This window comes from Podarcis filfolensis, assembly GCF_964270895.1.
Source record: "Podarcis filfolensis genome assembly, chromosome: 11".
In the NCBI taxonomy this organism is placed as follows: domain Eukaryota; kingdom Metazoa; phylum Chordata; class Lepidosauria; order Squamata; family Lacertidae; genus Podarcis; species Podarcis filfolensis.
Window position 1 is genome coordinate 54,689,561 of NC_139613.1, and position 20,880 is coordinate 54,710,440.

At 43.0% G+C, this 20,880-nt stretch overlaps 1 protein-coding gene across 2 annotated transcripts in view; it reads left to right on the plus strand.

Moving 5' to 3' along the window:
- PTCH1 (patched 1) overlaps window positions 1-20,880 on the plus strand; it is a 109,077-nt gene that overhangs the window by 70,587 nt on the left and 17,610 nt on the right. For both annotated transcript variants that reach the window (XM_083576494.1, XM_083576493.1), the window contains exons 13-18: window positions 5,461-5,579; window positions 7,085-7,487; window positions 8,560-8,869; window positions 11,522-11,664; window positions 16,846-17,029; window positions 19,702-19,982. In XM_083576494.1, coding sequence (XP_083432620.1) covers window positions 5,461-5,579; window positions 7,085-7,487; window positions 8,560-8,869; window positions 11,522-11,664; window positions 16,846-17,029; window positions 19,702-19,982 — 1,440 coding nt within the window. The remainder of the gene's footprint in view (window positions 1-5,460; window positions 5,580-7,084; window positions 7,488-8,559; window positions 8,870-11,521; window positions 11,665-16,845; window positions 17,030-19,701; window positions 19,983-20,880) is intronic.

Here is a 20,880-nt window from a genome sequence, read left to right on the forward strand (position 1 = left end):
CTATCTTTGTTCACTTTCCTCGAGACATTATAAGATAACAATCAAGGCTTCATTGGCTTTTGAGGCTCAATATCTGTAAAATAATCCAACTGCTTAGAGAGAATAAATGGCTTCCTGACAGGGTGAAAACCCAACTTTCAGTCTTCCATATCAATGCCTGTTTCTGAACTTCTTTTGTTTCAGGCAAGGTGGTACATTCTCCATACCACCAAGCTGTTGATTTAGTTCAGTTCAAATGACTATCAAAGGAGGTGCTGATGTTTCAGATGTGAATGATGGATCTCTCTGAAACTTTCACTGGGTTAGCCTTTGTTGCTCAGTAACCGAGTGCCGCCAGTGTGGAAGTCAGATCCTCAAACTGTATCTGTAGTTATACTTTTATTTTGTGTGCAGGGATCAGTCACCCTCTTCTGAACACCCATAAGTGAACCGCTTCCTTTTGGAATTCTTTAGTACTTTATTGGCTTTGATTCAACATCTGCAGATGTATATAACTTGGTGCTCCTGAAACGAATTTAGACATATTCACTTCTGAATATGTGCACACATTACTTGTGCCTGTTTTCAAAAATAACAGTTCATATTGCTCTTTTGCCAAAGGAAAAAAATACTGCTGAAAGTGAAAAAAGGAGGAAAAAATAATCTCTATTTTTCCTTTCCTTTTTTTTTTTTTTACTATCCAGTCTAGCTATGTTTATGAGGTATGTTCAGTCTGGAAATTAGAGAGAATGCTCGGGAGAGTTTGGCCCACAGTGAAAAGCAGTATCTGGCATTTGCCAACAGAGAGCTTGTTTGTGTTTGAGGGAGGACACAGCTTCCCGCTAATGTGAGGGGTGTGTGTGTGTGTGTGTGTGTGTGTGAATTTGTGAGAGCGATACAGTTTAGACAAGACACAGTGTTAACATACGCAACAAGGGAGGTGGTTGTAGCAGTTGTGCCCTAAATATTACATTTCCTCGCTTACCTGTGTGAGTTACAGATAGGTAGCCGTGTTGGTCTGCCATAGTCAAAACAAAAAATTTTTTTTCCTTCCAGTAGCACCTTAAAGACCAACTAAGTTAGTTCTTGGTATGAGCTCTTACCTGTGTGAGGTTCTCTGTCCTGCACCTCTGCTTCTTAGAATGGAGTAAAGCTTGGAGTTCTGGCTGGCTGTGCTTGGAGTCCTGAGACAGAACACCTGTTAGGGTTCTAGTATGAGAAATGTTAGCAATGTGCTTAAGTTCCTGTGTGTTTTCTGGAAACAGGCTGTTTTGTGCTAAAGTGCCCTTTCCCAGCAGCTAAATTCCCCCTTGTGAGATTGACACATTGCCAGAAAGTCTTAACTCCATCCTTCACTCCCTGTCGTCTGAGTTGTTTTCTCTTGTTTGGGGTTTATATACTGGCAGTGCTGTGCTGGGGTGCAAAGTTGCTCCGTATCTGTTATGGCAACGTTACGTGGGGCAATTGTTGACGTGGGGTGGCAATTTTTGAATATCCTCCTCTTCCATTAAAATCAACAGGAGGGAAATTCTTTTCAATCTGGGCCTGTGGACTGTGTCAGGGCACAGCCATGAATTGAAATGCACCCCCCTGCTCCATTCTACCCATGTCTTGCTCCCCATTTCTGCCATTGCACTTGCATATTTTCACCAGCAGAATGGCTTTGCTGCCAGAGCTTTCCAGCGCTGAATCTATCCATAGCAGTGGCATGCCTGGCATAGCAGGGCCTCTCAAATCTAGTGCCCCCTGAGCAAGTGCTTATTTAGTATAAGATAACACCCCTGATCTAGGTCCAAAATTTGCTCTTGACCAGTAGGTGAACCAGTGTTAGAAACTGAGAAATGAAAGCTAGGAGCTAAATGGCACCTTAAACCTAGGTTATGGGTGCAACAATGGAATGTCTAGGCACACTTTTTTTAATAACAAGAATACAAAGCTGAAAATGAATGAACTGCAGCTAAACTCTAGTCCTCATCTGAAGACTGCAAAAAGCAAAGCCATGCTTCTTCCCCTGCCTGGCCCCCTAATATTCTTAAGAGGGTCTCTTCTCCAGTTTTCAGAGAGTGGTTTAGAGTGGGGAGGCTGAAAAAGGTCCTCCTTTTCTTCCACTCTGCAGTTTTAATCTGAAATCTTAGTCACAGTACTGCGCCCAGAGCTCAGAAACTACTCATTTCACTGCTAATGAAATCCCTTGTCGCAAAATGCGCCCAGAATAATGGGATTTTTGAACACTGGGGTCAACTCTATGTTTCTAAGTAAAGGTGATTCTGTTTTTGTACCAGAACTTTATGTAATTCTTAACAGTTGGTCATTGCAGTGTGTATTGAATAGAACAGCGTCTGGATTTGTCTGTACCAAATGCTGCATTTGAAAGGCAATTTGGAGCCTGTTTGGACAATACAGCTCTCCCTGGAAATGTAGAGCCTGTTTGGCTGATCCTCCCCCACTTCTGAACTTCAGGACAAGGCGGGATTGATAATATGTCCTCCCTTTCACTGCATATAGGGACGCGGGTGGCGCTGTGGTCTAAACCACTGAGCCTAGAGCTTGCTGATCGGTAGGTCGGCGGTTCGAATCCCCGTGGCGGGCTGAGCTCCCATTGCTCAGTCCCAGCTCCTGTCAACCAGCAGTTCGAAAGCATGCCAAAAAGTGCAAGTAGATAAATAGGTACCGCTCCAGTGGGAAGGTAAACTGTGTTTCTGTGCGCTGCTCTGGTTTCTCCAGAAGCGGCTTAGTCATGCTGGCCACATGACCCGGAAAAACTGTCTGCGGACAAACGTTGGCTCCCTCAGCCAGTAAAGCGAGATGAGCGCTGCAACCCCAGAGTCATTCGCAACTGGACTTAACTGTCAGAGGTCCTTTACCTTTACTTTTACCTTCACTGCATATAGAATATAATGTCCTACATGGGAAATCTATTCCATTAAACATGGCGCCAACTAATTTTTTCTCAGTGCGGACCCGTTGAAATTAAAGGACCTAAGTTAGCCGTGCCCATTTATTTCAATGGGTTTATTTTGAGTATGACGGTGTCCCTTGCTTCTGCATGCTGTGATTTTGCCCATAAGCCTGAGATGGACTCCCAATTTCATCCTTTGTTGCGGCCGGGTTAGTGGGTGATACCCTCTGAGAAGGCTTTCTGTTGACGCAGTGGCCAGAATTCTCTCCACAGAGTATACATTTCTAGGACTGATTTCCACTCTCAATTCTTCCCTCATGAGCTGTCTAGCAAAGAAGCATGCCGTGGTCTCTTTCCTGCAGCGAGAGCCCTCCATGCAAACACAAATGACTTTCTCTGTGTGTGCTTGCTTAATGATGCACAGTGTCCCGTTTTCCTTTTGAGTGGGAGAAACAATGCGGGCTGTAAAAACTCATTTGTTATCTTACTCCCAGCTTAAACTGAAATATTTAAACCCCTCTTCTCCTTCAGCTTCCTTTGTTTCTGTCAAAAAGTCTTTAATTTTTACTTGTAAAGTCTGGGAGCGAGGAGGAGGAGGGCTCAGGGGGAGGAAAATGCAACCCCTGAATGCCATTAGGAGCCAGCTGCAGATAGCAAGGTGAAAGACTGCCCGACAGGCCTCCTCATCTGCTCATCATCTCTGGCTATACAATACGCCCGCTCTCCTTGGGTGGTCTGCGAGGAATGGCAAATAGCAGCGCATACCTTGGGCAGGGCCCCAGCCTATGAGGCTTTCTCCCTCAGTGACTCCAGCACAGACTTCCATTATTTTATTTCAGTTAACACATGCAACAGCAGCTGCTTTTTGAAGCGGCGGATTACTAAAGGCTTCTTATTTTTTCCCCCTTTAAAGCAAGTTCTGTTTGTAGCTGAGGGAGATACACAGGACTTCTGTACAAAATTTCAGAATTTGGGGCTTGTTTGCTTTTAAACTGGCTCTCGGTTAAATGCGGACCTTTTTCCTACACCGGCAACTAGGCCGCAACTCTAAGGCCGCAGCCTCCGCCAGCTTTGTTGATTTCCAAGGGGAAAACCTTGAGGCCCTTGGGTTCACACTCTTCTCTAAATGCTGCTTTATTTGAAAGGGTGGGTGGTGACGTGAGGGGCCCTTTCCCAGGGCTAATAGTTGGGTGTCCCGTCCCCAGCCCCCAGCAGACTCCTCTGAGATTTCCTACTGATCTACTGCAGTTTTTGTGCTGGGACTACATTCTCATTTTTTTATTTTATTTTTTAAAGGCGTTTTATCGAGCAAAGGCTGTTCACCATAATCAAGGAAATTGCCAGTGAAAAGAAACCACAATGCAGCTCAGTAGCAAAACGCAATATATTCAGCATGCCCAGCGAGCACTCAGCAGAATAGAATTGTACTAAAGGGAGAATTGTTGCGAGTTGGCAATTTCTGTAACTGGTTGTGCCATAGCTGTCAACTTTTCCCTTTACTTGCGATGAATCCTATTCGGAATAAGGGAATTTCCCTTTTAAAAAAAGGAAACGTTAACAGCTATGGGTTGTGTGACGCATCCAGCACAGAAGTTTTGAGGAGCCCTCAGCAAAGCCCACTCTCAGGCAGTGATGGGCACCATTTTGCTTTCCCGCAATGCTCCAGAGCGGTGATATATCAGTGGTTTTTGGAAACTGAAGTGAGACAGGCTGAGCCAACTGTCCAGTGCTTCTTGGGGTGCTGGGGAAATGGGCAACTCTCAAGGATGCTCTCTGTGCCTATCAACATCTGTTAATACAATGACCCTAAAAACATATGAAAACTGGCTTAAGGCCAATGCACCCCTGACCTTGTTGCCACCTTGGTGATGGCTTTTCTACCTCTGCTGTTTGTTATTCCTTTCTATGGGGGCTTTAAAGAGGGCAAGAGGGTAGCCAACCTTTGATTCGGCCCCTGTAGTTATCCCTTTTGAAAGCAGTTTGATTTCCAGGTGACAGTAAGCAGGTTTATCTCCACATTAGGGCAGAGTCTAAAGCCAGATGCAGATACCTTGCTTAAGTGAAGTTGGGCTGGTTTGGACTGTACATGCATGAGAAGCCATCCTGGAACTCTGTTTTAAAAATTATGTGCTGGTTAGTGGATTTCTTTCTTGAAGGTCTAAAGTGGTGGTTAATGGGGCTTCCAAGGATAGTCTTAGTCAGTGGTTGTCTCTCCAGCCACATTGCAGTTGTCTGTCTTTTGAGCTTTGCTAATTTGGGAAAAATAATAATGTTAGAGTTAAATCATTAGCAGATATCTTTATATCTTTCTTCATAAGTTTTTGAGGTAGATACAAGGCCTTCATCAAAAGGTATATATAATGAAATACTACAAAGAATATTGATTACAAAAAATTCTCATGGTCCATTAGGAATGCTAAAATACTCCTTTAATCCATTCCAGCAAAATCTTGAGCACAAATGAGCCAAATTGGGCTGCCAAATGAAAGAAGTTTTGGGGCTTTTTTCTAAAACGTATCCTCCATGTTATAAATATACCAGCTCTGCTGATATCCCCTGTCCCTCTCTGTTTGCTTCTATAGGCTGCTGTGGTTGTGGTCTTCAACTTTGCCATGGTTCTGTTAATTTTTCCTGCTATTTTGAGTATGGATCTGTACCGCCGTGAAGATCGGAGATTGGATATATTCTGTTGTTTTACGAGGTGAGCAGATAGGATGACTGCATGGACTGTCTTTAACAGCAGAACATCTTGCTGTTATTGACTGCATGGATTATATATACATTTCTTAAAATGGAGTTATGTGGCCATGATCAAACTTCCTGTGCTCCAAGCTCATAGAGACCAAGATACCTGTCACCTCTGCATGAATGGAGAAACAAGCATTGTTGCCACATGGCTGAAAAATACAGCTGATAAAGCTGTCTACATGGTTAGAGCTGCCATGTAGAATGTTTCCAAAGAAGCCATCATGTTATAAATGCTGGTATAAGTCCACAGATGAATTTTCCTTGCAATTTCTGTATCCAAAGCTGGGTCATGGCATCCTTTGCGGAATGAAATGTGGATTTCCTTCTCACAATTAGAGCTGCTTTTCATATGACAAAATCATGTATGGCTATCACTTTCTTTATAGTGAAGCTACATCTACATTGCATGTGTATGACAAGTGCACATGTGTCCAATTAGCTGTGTGTACTACACAGAGTATATATCCGTTAGAAGCCCTCTCTATGTTTCTTACTGCATATGCATGTGTCAAAATATGACAAATAATGGCTTGTTACACCTGCTTTTGTAGACATGTTTTTTCTTCGGCATGAACCCAAACTTTATGAAAAAGGAAATATTAATGGTGTTGTGTCTATCCAGCAATGAGTGCAAGGTTTCCTTTATTAAATTATTTAGCACTTGAATCTTCAGATACTTTAACATTTTGCAGTGTGGCAGAGGGAGCCAGGTGAATCTCTTGGAGCAGAGAGTTCCATAAGCTGGGCACTACAGTGGAGAATGCCCTTTCATGTATCCCTGCCACCTGAAAGGCAAGATGCACAGAAAGGGCCTCCCAGGTTGATTTAGGTGTCTAGACAGGATCATATAGAAGGAGATAGTCCTTAAGTATCTTTGTTCCATACCATTTAGGACTTTAAAGATTAAATCCAGCACTTTGAATTGAGCCCAGAAACTTAAAACATATGGATATATTTACATGGATCAGTTAAAAGCCAGACAACCAACTGATCAAAATATATTTAAACAGTTGATGGTATGAAACAGACACACACACACACACACACACACACACACACACACAGAGAGAGAGAGAGGGGGGGGGCTTCGTATTGCATATTCTATGAATCTATTCTTTAATTATCGTCCTTGGAAGCCTTTCCCAAGCGGGTATCCTCCAGATATTTTGGACTACAACTCCCATCAGTACTGCCAGTGTATCACTGATGGGAGTTGTAGTGCAAAAACATCTGGAGGGCATCATTTTGGGGAAGGTTGATACTTGGCAAGAAAGTATCAACCTTCACCCCAACTGCTGCTTTGTAAAATCAATGTTTTAGGTAGCAACCTGTTCTTTTATGTTTTGTAAGATGCCATGCATATTTGATGGTACCTTGCATATACCTTTAAATTACTTATTTATATAGACTCTACCATAAACATGTGCATAAATGCTCCCCCCCCCCCTTTTCTTTCAGCCCATGCGTTAGCAGAGTGATTCAGATTGAACCTCAAGCATATGCAGAAGCTGGTGACAGCACGCGCCACAGCCCTCCACCGCCATACAGCAGCCACAATTTTGCACACGAAACCCAAATCACAATGCAGTCCACTGTCCAGCTTCGCACTGAATACGACCCTCATACCCAGGTTTACTATACCACCGCAGAACCTCGCTCAGAAATATCTGTACAACCAGTCACGGTGACACAAGATAACCTCAGCTGCCAGAGCCCAGAAAGTACCAGGTCATCCAGGGACCTCCTTTCCCAGTTCTCAGAATCTACACTGCATTGTCTGGAGCCCCCCTGTACGAAATGGACACTCTCCTCTTTTGCTGAAAAGCAGTATGCTCCGTTCCTACTAAAACCAAAAGCAAAGGTAACGTCTCTGTGCTTGTCTTGTGTGTTTCTTCGCAACAGGAGCACTGCATGCCCTGCCTCTTGGTTAAAGACGGCTTGATTGTTTCTACCATTTAAGGCAGTATCATACCACTTTGAACAGCCACGGCTTTTCCCAAAGAAAAGTGGGGAAATCCTGAGAGTTGATAGGAGACTCTTCTCCCCTCAAGGAGTTACAGTTCCTAGAATTCCCATTACAGTGGCACCTCGGGTTAAGTACTTACCGTAATTCGTTCCGGAGGTCTGTTCTTAACCTGAAACTGTTCTTAACCTGAAGCACCACTTTAGTTAATGGGGCCTCCTGCTGCTGTCATGCCGCCGGAGCATGATTTCTGTTCTCACCCTGAAGCAAAGTTCTTAACCTGAAGTTAGCGGAGTCTGCAACCTGAAGCCTATGTAACCTGAAGCGTATGTAACACGAGGTACCACTGTACAGTGGACGCTCGGGTTGCAAACATGATCCATGCGGGAGGCACATTCGCAATCCGCAGCGCCACATCTGTGCATGCGTGAGTTGCAATTCAGCGCTTCTGCGCATGCGCGGCAGCCGAAACCCAGAAGTAACCTGTTCCGGTACTTCCGGATTTCGGCGAGTCCATAACCCGAAAAAACACAGCCTAAAGCGTCTGTAACCCGAGGTATGGCTGTATTATTTCCCTTGTGCATAGATCCAACACTGACTACTCTAATCTGGTGTGTTGGGCAGTCAGGATCTTGGCACTGCCAAGGGTGATTTACAATTTGGCCTTGCCATTTTCTGCTAAGAGAAATGGTTCTAGACTTGCTGACATTGCAGGGAGATGGAGCTGCATGCAGTGCTTTTCTTCTAGAACAAAAGGTCCCAGTACTCACCATAAAGTTGTTAGAGTAAGTGGCACGCTTTTAACCAGTGCTTTCCTTCTAGGGGAAAAAAGGTGGTGGTACTGCATCCTTCTGAGTACCCCCAGAAGAAAAGCACTGACTCTATGTAGTATTTGTTGCATGAAACTCTTCTCAATGATGTCACTTCTTCATTTACCTTTCTTCATTCTCCTTTTTTTGTTTTTTTGCAGCTTGTGGTCATTTTTCTTTTCCTGGCCTTACTTGGCCTCAGTCTTTATGGAACTACTCGTGTGAGAGATGGACTTGATCTTACAGACATTGTGCCGCGGGAGACACGGGAGTATGACTTCATTGCAGCCCAGTTCAAGTACTTCTCATTCTACCACATGTATGTCGTTACGCAGAAAGCGGATTATCCCAACATCCAGCACTTACTTTATGAGCTTCACAAAAGTTTCAGCAACGTGACGTACGTTTTGTTGGACGAGAAAAAGCAGCTTCCCAAAATGTGGTTGCACTACTTTAGAGACTGGCTGCAAGGTAAGGAGAAAAATAAAAACTCAGTTAACTAATCCAGATTTTCTGCAAATGTACTCTTTTCTCTTTCTATTTTTCCCCCTGTTACAGTGGTTTTCTTTCTTCTGCTTTCCTCCTGTAGTATCCCTTTACATTTTATTTATTAAGGTTCCTTTCCTTTGGACTGGACTGTTAGAAACGATATTCCTGGTACAGGTTGAGTGGTGTACACCTACGCGAGTTTCATATGAGTTAACCATTCATTCATTTATTTTAGTTAGTTAGATTTATAGCTTGTCCTATCCCCAAGGGGTTGAGGGCATGTTACACTGTGTATAGGCACACACTAATAACATAACCCCATATACTCCCAATCATTTAATGTACTGGAATGGATTTTTTTTTTTTTACAAAAAAAAAATTACGGGAAGGAGGGGATTTGTATTTTTCCACTTCCTAAATTCGTCTTATTCTGAGTTGCCCTCAGCAACTCAAGTTTTCTTAGTTGGTGCTTTGAATTCTTTCAGATGGTATTAGGATAACTAGATTTCAATAGTTGCTCTGTGCTCCTGGCCAGGTGTTGCGGGGACTGGATGTGCCATGTTTTGGCAGGCTTGCTCCATTTGCTGCTTTTGTTCTGAACCTGTTTGGCTTCAGGAGTGAGTTTTATTGCAACTTTCTACATGGGAGGCAATTTTAAAGGAAACAGAGGGAGGGTTTGTAAATGGGAACTGAGCATCCAGAGCCTAGGGCTGTGTCGTTTAGGCCATGTTTTCTCCTTCCATCGCTCTTATCTCTTTATAGCTGTAGCTAACCTATCAGATCTGTAATGATGGTTTTGATTACAGCCTCTCAGTGCAGCTGTGAGGTGGGTCGGTGGATTATCCGCCCCCCCTTTCCCCTCTTCTCTCCCCCTTTCCTTCCCTTCCTCAGACATGTGGTTCATTCATCTCTTCTCACACAGCCTCCTTGTGCTGGGCTGCGGCTTACTGTTCTAAATCTGATCCAAATTTGTGCTGTGAGGTATTTTTGCCCACCCTCCCCCCCCAGCCTTGAAAGGGGTGGCAAAGAGGGAAATAACAGTTGAGAGTGAATAGGTGTTGGCTGTGATCTTTACACGTGCTGGCAGCAGATCCCACAACTTGTATTAGCTACACAAGTTGAACAGATGGAACAAATTGACAAAATCGTGTTCACTCACGCTGTGCTCAAGAAGGAGCTGAGTTGCCGTTTGAAGTTTGAAAGTTGGAGTGTGGGTTTCTTTTTCCTCCAGCTTTGTGGTGGAATTTCTGGTCATGTTGTCGTGTAACCTATGGCTTCAGCACCTAGTGGTAGCTGAAACAACACAGCGCTGGGTGTCTCCTTCCCATTGTGTAATTCATTTTACAGGGGAGTGAGTGATTGGAGCTTTATTTTGGGCAATCGTCTGAATTCCTCCCCAACTCTGTAGTCCTAGTCAGTGGACACAATCCACCAGGATCCTCCATGAATTGTAGTGCTCATTAAGGAGCCTGAATGGATCCTGCACAACATAATAAGTGAGGAATGAGGAGCTTCTGTTTTGGTTCCGTTTCAGTTTGGAGATCACTTTTTTATTATTATCTGGAAATGTGTGCTGGTGAAAGGTTGCTTGATTTGGGGGGGGGGTTGGCTGGGTGGGGGGCGTTGTGTCTATGTGTGAGTCCTGTGCTGAATTGAGATTTATGGTGAGATGGTTCTATAACACTCTTACCTTGCTTCCTTTTGATTATTATTATTATTATTATTATTTAATAAAAAGTCTGATTTGTTGCTTTGCAAGTATATATTGTTCCTAGGGAACAGAGGGAGCAAATTCATCTCCTGGAGTTACTGTTTGCAGTCTGTGCCCTCCTTTCCCTTTATTAGAGGGACATATCTAGGATAAAATTCCTGATCTGTTTCTCTTCATTTTTATCACAATGCATGTAGTGTTAACAGAGCCATATTGTGCATTAGGAGATTTCATAGCAAAGGGCCGTTGCAAACTTAAAGTTGTGCATATTATATACTCACACAAAGGGGCTCCCCAGCCCATGTGTGAACATGAATGCCTGAATACACATCTCTATAAGTCTTTCAAAACACTGCATACACATGGAGTTCCAGCTGCCTTTCTCTCTCTCTCCATTGGATAGAAGCCATGTGTTCCGCCACACACAGCAGTGTTATGATGCCAGAATGTTTTCACGTGTGGTAGTATTTGGCTAAGTGGGTGTGGGCGGATTGGGCCAGTTCTGAGCAACAGGAGGTCTTGTCTGGAGCTTCGGCCTGGCAGTCATCCACAGCCTAGCTGGAAGATGGGAAAGGCAGGTTATGCAGCCTCTGGAGTTCTGGGAGGCTAGTGTCTCAGGCATGTGGCACCCTCCCAAACATCTGTTTGGGAAGCATGTCACAGTACTCTAGCCAGGCTCTGCTCGTTCCAGGGCTATGAGGAAGAGGCTGGAGTGGACAGAACTAAGAGTCAAAAAGAGCTCTAAGAAAGTGATGGTGATGTTGCACATTGCTTGTCAGCACTTACTCGAGAGCTGAAAACTTTCACAATCCTGCGATCTCTTCATTAGCAGTTTGAAAGAAAGCTGCTCTGGTTTTTCCTCTTTTGGTTTACAAGCTGGATGAAAAATAACAACAACACTCTGTCCCCTCACCTTCCAACAGGGCTTCAGGAGGCTTTTGATCGCGATTGGGAATCTGGGAAGATCACATACAACAATTACAGAAATGGATCCGAAGATGCTGTTCTGGCTTACAAGCTTTTGGTTCAAACGGGCATCCAAGACAAACCCTTTGATATTAGCCAGGTAATTTAAAAAATGCTACCATAACTCTATTTGTTTAAATGGAATGATGCAAATGGGAAGTAATTTTCCTTCCTGCTTTACTGTTTGAGTAATGGTGATAGGAAACTCTAGATGAATCCCACCACACACAGGGAAGAGCTTATTCAAATGTATTCCTCATTACAATGGTGGCAATGAAGAATGAGACTTCTCTGCTACCTTTGCATGTGGACAATAATGCCCAGAGAAGCCATTCCTAAAGCTTATCCCAACCCGACCACAAGGTTGAACAACCCAGGTGGCTTGCTGTGATTTGTTTTCTGAGCACTTTGCAAATAATGTTACTTACATCTGCTTCAAACTGAATTGCACCTCAAGTGCAGAACTACGCTTCTGTTTAGTTTCAGTTGATTTCACCTAGAGATGTGGACAGAATCACTGGAAATGTCTGGCTGATCTCTTTGTGCATTTGAAAAACCTTCCTGGCTATTAGTATTGAGTTTACGGGTTTGGTCATGAAGTGACCTTCCTTGAGGTAGGAGTAATTCCTGCCCTCTTGAAGGAGACAATTGTGATACCTCTGTTGAAGGAACCATTTGTGAATCCCCTCAACCTGAATAATTACTGGTCTGTTTCCAACCTACCTTCTCCTGGCAGATGGCGCGGACTATCTCAGTGGGCCCTTCAGAATCCCCTGCTGCTCTAGGGTTTTCTGCAGACCCCTATGTTGCTTCCTTTTGTGAAGTCACCCCTGGGCTCCTGGTCAGACTGAACCCTGATACAAGTAATCTTTTGTCACTTTTTCATCCTTCTTATGGAACTGCCATTCCAGAAAAGCCCACACCCTGGCGATGTTTCCAGGATTTGTTCTGGCATCTGTTGTGCGTTGATCTTAACACAACCATAGTTAGTTAGCCTAAGTCAGCCTTCTTCATGCCTTGATCCCCAGATGTCGTTGACCTACGGCTCCCATCATCCTTTGCCAAACTGGTTGCGGTAATGAAGGCTGTAGTTCAGCAACTGCTGGGGACTCGTGGTGGGAAGAACTCTGGCCTAAATTACAGTTTGCAAGCCAGCTTCTGACTGTGGTTCCAAAGCTAACAATTATTCATGAAAATATTCAGACACTAACCATAGTGCCATACACCAACACCCTTGCAGTTTTGAAGATGCCTGTATGAAAAGGGATGGGGGCAGATTCCATGCAAGCCCATTGGGGGCTTCCCATCCCTCAGTTGCCTAACCATGGTTTGATGGTCAAGCAGCAGGCCTTTCTCTCTCTCTCTCTGTTTCCTGTTCTTTCCTACTACTTTATTCTTTATAACTGATTTTTTAAAATAAAATCCGCAGCAGCACCAGGCCTAGGAATGGAGGATGCTGTATTTTGAGATCCTAACCATTTATTTGATATGAGAGTAACCGAAATAGATAGTTTTACATCCTGGCATCCATTATTTTCTTCTGCAATGCATAATTTATCTTGCTGGTTTTGTAGGCCCAAGGAGCTGTTCTAATGTGCATGTATTCAACTATGTGATTTTCCCTATTTGTAGTATTACATGATACAATCTAGGAACATTTTTTAAAATCACATCTTCTGTTCTAGTCCCAGTCATGACCAAGGAATATGAATTTAAATGCACCTTGACCCCAAATCTGCTGAACTCCAGCGGGGCTTGGTTCACACAAAATGCTAAGCCAACCCATGGCAGTGTGAATGTGCAGAAGCGGTTGCAGCCACTTTGCTCCTACCTGGTTATATTGCTGCTGTGCTGTAGTGACCTAAGCCATGGTTTGGTTTAGTGTGTGTTACCCAAACCCAGACTCATCGTTCAGTTCTGTGCAGACAAACCACAAGCTGTAGCCAGGGTACAGCTAAACCACGAGCCCAGGTTTGGACAACCATAGATTAGCACTGTGCAGTACAAAGTGACTGGTGAGGAGCAAAGCAGCCACAATCTCCTTTCTGGAAGCCAACATAGGTGCTTATTGATGCTAGCCCATGATTTGGATTGCCTGTTAATGAGGGCATTGTTTTTAGTAGGAGACTTCTGCATTTCTCTGACCAAAAGATAAAGTGCCACCCTGCATACATCTAGATCAGGCTTCCTCAACCTCGGCCCTCCAGATATTTTGAGACTACAGTTCCCATTATCCCTGACCACTGGTCCTGCTAACTAGGGAACATGAGAGTTGTAGGCCAAAAACATCTGGAGGGCCAAGGTTGAGGAAGCCTGATCTAGAGGCTTCTTATATCTTCTGTGCCAGCTGACACTCTTATGAATGAGACGAACTGTGCTTCCTTTGCACCAATATGAGCGGCAAATCTGGCATAGTTTGCTTTCATTCCAATGCTTTGAGTTCAGCTTGCAAATTCTCCCAAGCCAGCTGGTTAAAAAAGAAAGAAATAGGTTTATTCAGAAGTAAGTCCCATTGGTTTCAGTAAGACGCCTGTACATGAAATACCTACTTCCTTTAAGTATATATATATTAAATATTTTCATGAAATACAAAAGAACATGCAATCTCTCTCTTTCTTTTGGTTCAGATTATAAAGTATTTTGGTTACGTTCAGTGTAAGACAATATGGTACTCAGAGGTAGGGTGAGAGGGTGGGTGATGAACTTGCACACTATTCCTCCCCCCCCCCCCCCCCGTTTTTTCAACTTGGTATATGTGTGACTTCCTTTGAACACTTTGAATAGAAAGAGAAGTTATTCAGGGCAAATTGTCATGATGTTAAAAATCTCAGATCTGTTCATGGGCATCCCAAGCTAAATGGGAGAAGGAATGATACCTCCTGACAGATCATTCTTCTTTTCTCCAAAATTGCTTCCCCATTCCTGAGTGTGTGCTGAATAACTCTCCATCGTGATCATGAGAAACCCTTGCATGTGAATATGCTCATATTTATATGGTCTACTTTTTTGTAGAAGCGCTGGTGCAGCATCTGAATATTCCCATAGGCTAAGCAGCTTTGGATAGTGGTGTGGTCCCATGTTTTAGCTGCAGCTTGTAGCTGTTTGTACAGTTTTATTTTACATTTTTTGGCATGGACATGTTGGGAGGGCCAGTTATGCTATGTTACACTTACGTGTGATGTAGATAACAGTTTCTCATTAGAATCGTGTAGAATAATTCCCAATAAAAGTGCTAACATCCACCCCCCCACCCCCCACCCCAGGTACAACAAGAAGTACCTCAAGGAACCAGTTGCTGGGCCGTCTGGGTGGGCTGCTGCTGCTGTACCCTCATGAGTTTAATGCTAGCTTCCATGCCACCAGTCCTGATTTGCTAGTTTGAACTAGCAGCAATCAGCCTGGGAACTGGAACATGGTCCCTGTGTGGAGTGCAAGTTCACGTGCGCTACAGGTTCATGCCAAACACTGCCAAAGCCCCCTTCTATCTAAAGACCCTTAAGGGAGGTTTTTAAAAGTCTGTAAAGGGAACTTGTGTCGTTCCAAACCCCACTTCTTTGCTTTCAGGCAGAAAATAACATTCCAATGACCTTCTCAGGAGCTGTTTGCTAGACTCAAAAGCACGGTTTAGAGTGCTTTGACGAAAGTGGTATTGGGTAATATTGAATGATGTTGATTGTTTTATTATTATCTGTACCCTACCCATCTGAATGGGTTGCCGCAGCTACTCTGGGCTGCTTCCAACAAATATAAAAGCATAATAAAATATCAAACATATATATATATATATATATATATATATATACACACACACACACACACACACACACACACACACACAACAACAACTACAGTGGTACCTCGGGTTACATACGCTTCAGGTTACATACGCTTCAGGTTACAGACTCCGCTAACCCAGAAATAGTGCTTCAGGTTAAGAACTTTGCTTTGGGATGAGAACAGAAATCGTGCTCTGGCGGCGCAGCAGCAGCAGGAGGCCCCATTAACTAAAGTGGTGCTTCAGGTTAAGAACAGTTTCAGGTTAAGTACGGACCTCCGGAATGAATTAAGTACTTAACCCGAGGCACCACTGTACTTATCTTTATGCAATATGCAAATCCAGGGAGGAGAGAGAACCATAATCAGGTGCCCTAAGAGACTTTTTTTTTTGGTTTGGCAGCAAATGCAAAATGCAACATGGACCAAATGATTGCCCGTGGCTCCTGATATAATTTCTTCTGCCTGGGAGGGATAAAAGTGTGCTGCTGCCTCCGCAGAGGCTGTGAGCTGTTCTCTGCAGTTCCAAAGACAATTTGAAGACATACAGTTGTTGCATATCCTGTGGATTAATTGAATCCAGATCTCTAGATTCCAGCTTTGCTTTTTTTTTTTTTTTAGGCTGCTGTCACTGTTGTTTTTCACATAATTAGAAAGACCTGAAAATGAGAGTTGGGGCAGAATGAAAAATAAACAAAAGAAAACAAAATCCCTTGTGTGTCGCCCTTTTCCTGGCATTTTCTGTATATCACCCCAGTTGTTTGGAGGGACATCTTTTGTTCCTAGAAAATCCGATTCAAATTCTCCAAATTCACTTACCCACGTGACCCCTGGAAGAGTGGACTCATCTGGTTTTGGGTGCTGGGCATTTTCTGAATACATAGGTCATAGGAGGCAAGTGTTAGCAAAATTTATACAGATGTTGTTTTATTTTTATAGCTCTCCTCCATTTACTGGGTGGCATTTCCTTCAGTGTTAACAACAGAGGTTAACTGCACACAGACGTCTATAGGACTCTTGCCAGATTCTTTCTTCCCGCCTCCCGCCCCCCCCCCCCGACCTCCATGGTTCCTTTTTCTTTTTTTTTCTCTCCCTCAAAACTAGCTTTAAATACGTTTCTCCAGTTTGGTCATTTCCCCCCTCTTGGCTGCAGACAACATTTTTAGAATTTAGGTTTAATTGGCTCAGTCTTCATCTGGAACCTTCTGTTGATTTAATGTTTCTAATGAATTGCATGCAAAGCATTTTCCGCTATATGAAACCTCTTGAATATAAAAATGTAGTTTTTCTACCATAAACAAAACTCTCTTTATGACATCTCTGCTAAGTATAAAGTCTTCTTTCAAAGGCTATTATTCCATTTTACATGCTGTTGCATAATGCCTTTCCTTCTTGTGTTAAAAGAATTGGGCATAAGTCCTAACATTCTGAACAAAAGTCCTAATTCCATCCTAAACTGTTCCTTCCTCTTCCTTCCCTCCCCATTTTTATTTTTATTTTTTTGCAGTTGACTAAACAGCGCCTGGTGGATGCAGATGGAATCATTAACCCCAATGCTTTCTACATCTACCTGACAGCCTGGGTTAGCAATGACCCTGTGGCATATGCTGCCTCTCAAGCTAACATCCGGCCCCACCGTCCAGAATGGGTCCACGATAAAGCAGACTATATGCCAGAAACCAGGTTGAGAAGTAAGGAACGCTTCCCTTTTAATGCCTTATGGTTTATATAAGTGCCTCGGCCCGTCTCTCGAGGCCCAGCAACTCCCCAGTCAGTTGACACTGCCCAGGAGCCAGACCATAAACAGAACAATATATTGCGTTTCTTAGTAAAAACTCAGGAGACAGGTTGTGGTTGTGTAATGGAGTAGAAGAATGCCGTGCGTCGGTAGCAGTTCATCATTTTGAAAAATGAATTCTTTAATAGTCTATATCAGAGGTCTAAAACTCATTTCATGTTAATGTGCCCTGTTCATTTTCTGTGGAAGGGGAGCCTTCAGTTCCCCGTGGTGTGCTGCCTTTGCAAATGTGGAGCTTTAATAATTGGGAGTTATATTTTGTTCCCTCTGAATTTGTCGGCTTGGGGTGCTAGTTGGGAAAGAGATCTGTATAAAGAGGATCCTCTGCTCTTGCAAGTCACCCGTTTGCATTCCGAATAGCAGTCCCAGTTTGATTCTGTTTGCTTTTGCTCTGGATTTATTGGGTGAATTGCTGGTTGGTTATTGGGTGGCAGGAGTGAGGAGAGAAGAGGACTGGTATTTCTGGAAACACAACTGGATAACAAGCAAATTGTGCTTCACTGAATCCGAACCCTAAAACTCATGGGCAGCCAGCCAAAACTTGTCTTAATGAAAATTTATAGTTGAGATTATAATAGGGCAAATCATGTTTAGTAAGTCAACGGAATGACCCTGCCGTGTTTGGAACACACACAGCAGCAAAAACTTAATGCTAGCTGTGTGATGGCTTTTTCGAGGGAGGAGTGGGTGGTATTGGGGACTTAGCATTGCTTTTTAAAAAGAGAGCATGGAAAATTTGGGTGTGTTGAGTCACTGAAGGATAAAAATGATCTACTTCCTGAAATAGTCATTTGAAGTATTTAATCTTTCTTTGATTGACTGTAGCATGCTCTGAAGCTCGTTTTTAATAACCAGGGAAAATGTAAGAAATGTACTGGCCAGCTTTAAGCTTTCAAAGTATTTAACTGATTACAAATGCTGGCCCTGATTCACTGCTTCCTTTTTATGCTGTTGGGATTCCATGCTGTCAGCTATGCAATGATTTCAGAAGTATTGCCCTTCTAGCAGGGCAGTGCAAAAGTACATGAGGTTTTGCAATTCTCTCCAGTCAAATGTTAAACCCATTCTAAATCTTCAAATGTTAAGTCTTTGTTTGCTACTGTTCAGGCTTATGTAGACGGCTATCAACAAATACTAGCATAGTCGGCACAACGGACTGGCTATTTTAAAGCCCATTTTGTATGGCAGTGGATGGTACCACACCTTGCAAGCTAAAATACTCTTTAACGTAGGTTGTTAAGGCTTGATTCCTTGACATTTTTTGTTAACTGATATCATTAATGATGGTGTATGCTGTCTTTATATGATTATCTCATTTTAACAATAGGCACTGAGGCAAAACAAAAATAAATGAAAGATAACAAAGAGACTTGTGGGATGTTAAAAACTAAAGTGATATCCAACTAAGTCAAAGATGAGTTAGTGTGGTGTAGTGGTTAGAGCAGGCATAGGCAAACTCGGGACTACACCTCCCATCATCCCTGACCACTGGTCCTGTTAACTAGGGATCATGGGAGTTGTAGTCCCAAAACATCTGGAGGGCCGAGTTTGCCTATGCCTGGGTTAGAGTGTTGGACTGGGACCTGGGTGACCAGAGTTTGAATCCCCGCTTGAACATGAAGCTTACTGAGTGGTCTTGGTCAGTCAATCACACCCAGCCTAACCTACCTCACAAGGTTGTTGTGGGGATTAAATGCGGAGGGGAAGAACCATGTAAGACACCTTGAGCTCTGTGGAGAAAAAGCTGGGATAGAAATGCAATCAATCAATCAATAATTAAGTATACACTCAGCGATTTCAGAGGACCTGCTCTTTGTATGACTAACATTGGATATCATCCTGCAATTTATTGTGTGGCATAAGATTTTGTGGACTAGCCATGAGACAGTATAGCAAATTCCAAAGGAAGACTTTATTCCAGCTGTAAACTAGACTTCTGATATGTTGATTTTTAGTGAATGCCGGATAAAGTGCTTCTAAACGGCTGCTTATTGTAAACTCAGTGCTAGTCATGCTTGCAAATTTTGTGCAACATCCGTGGCCTCAGTTTAATCTAGATGGTCTTTCTCCAGAGTTCTCCTTTCACCACCTGCTATATTTTCACACTGCCATTATTGAACATTATAAGAACTTTTGGAGGGGTAGCCGTGTTTTTTCTTGCAGCACTTTTAATCCGGATTTAACTTGTCTGCAGAAAATCCAATGAGTTAAAAAAGAAATGTGGAAATAGGGAATTCTTGCCACAAAGGGTGTTGGTTTTAGGGATGCTTCTATAATATTACAATGTTCATTGGGGTGTCTTTATAACTCCCAAATGTATAGCATGATAGTGGAAAGGCTTGCCTGTATGAAATCAGAAATGTACTACACCTCTTCATAATGAAATGTACTGCTTCTGCTGCATTTTGTTGGTATATCTGAATGTACCATTTAATGCAAATTAATCCATGTTGATATTTTGGCACCAGAAAGCCAAACTGCTTCATTTGTCTGTTTCACTTTGTATTCTGATACACTGTTTTCCAGCAAAAGTTTGTTTAAGCAGTGTGTTTTTCCCCTTCCCAGTCCCAGAAGCTGAGCCTATTGAATATGTTCAGTTTCCTTTCTACCTCAATGGACTGCGCGACACTTCTGACTTTGTGGAAGCTATTGAGAAAGTGAGAGCAATCTGCAATAACTACACCAGCCTCGGGGTTCCCAGTTACCCCAATGGATACCCGTTTCTCTTCTGGGAACAATATATTGGTCTCCGTCATTGGCTCCTTCTGTCCATCAGCGTGGTTCTGGCGTGTACGTTTCTGGTGTGTGCCCTCTTCCTTCTGAACCCTTGGACAGCTGGGATCATTGTAAGTGTTTGCTGAAGCAAAATTCCTTTCAGCATAGCTCTTGCTACAGTCAGGAAGGTTTTGTTTATGTCTGGCTACTGATGGGGTATGCATATTGCATCATTCATGATATATTTATTCAACTTGAGGGGGTTGGGTTCATGAAAAAGGTATAGGCCTTAATAACCTTCATCCTTTGGCCTCCTCTATTTGCTTAAGTTTAAAATAAAAATAAAAGTGTCTAAACTTTTGCCCTCATTCTGATACCTAGAGGTAAAAGAAAGAGAAATTATTAAATGATTTTTTTAAAAAAGCGTCTTATTATTCTAGAGAGCTAAGTGATTTTTGTGTCAAGATTTACCGTATTTTTTGCTGTATAAGACTCACTTTTTCCCTCCTAAAAAGTAAGGGGAAATGTGTGTGCGTCTTATGGAGCGAATGCAGGTTGTGCAGCTATCCCAGAAGCCAGAACAGCAAGAGGGATTGCTGCTTTCACTGCGCAGCGATCCCTCTTGCTGTTCTGGCTTCTGAGATTCAGAATATTTTTTTTTCTTGTTTTCCTCCTCCAAAAACTAGGTGCGTCTTGTGCTCTGGTGCGTCTTATAGAGCGAAAAATACGGTATTTTTATTTCATTTGCAGCCACTCATAAGCAATTCATTATTACGTTCTGGACACGAACCTGCTACTTTTTGTTTTGGAATGAATCTCGTGGACTTCCAAGTAAATAGCTGAAAAATAACAGTTCGCTCTTACGCTCGCTATTTTTGCAAGCGAGTCCCAAGGTTTTCAGGGGCCCAAGGCAAGGGACCCAAGATGCTCCCCAGAGTGAAGTCCTTCCTGACATTTCTCTGGAGCTGGTTTCTTTGTTGAGCTCTGGAAGTGTTCACGGCCTGAACACAAAGAGACGCACAGGATTTC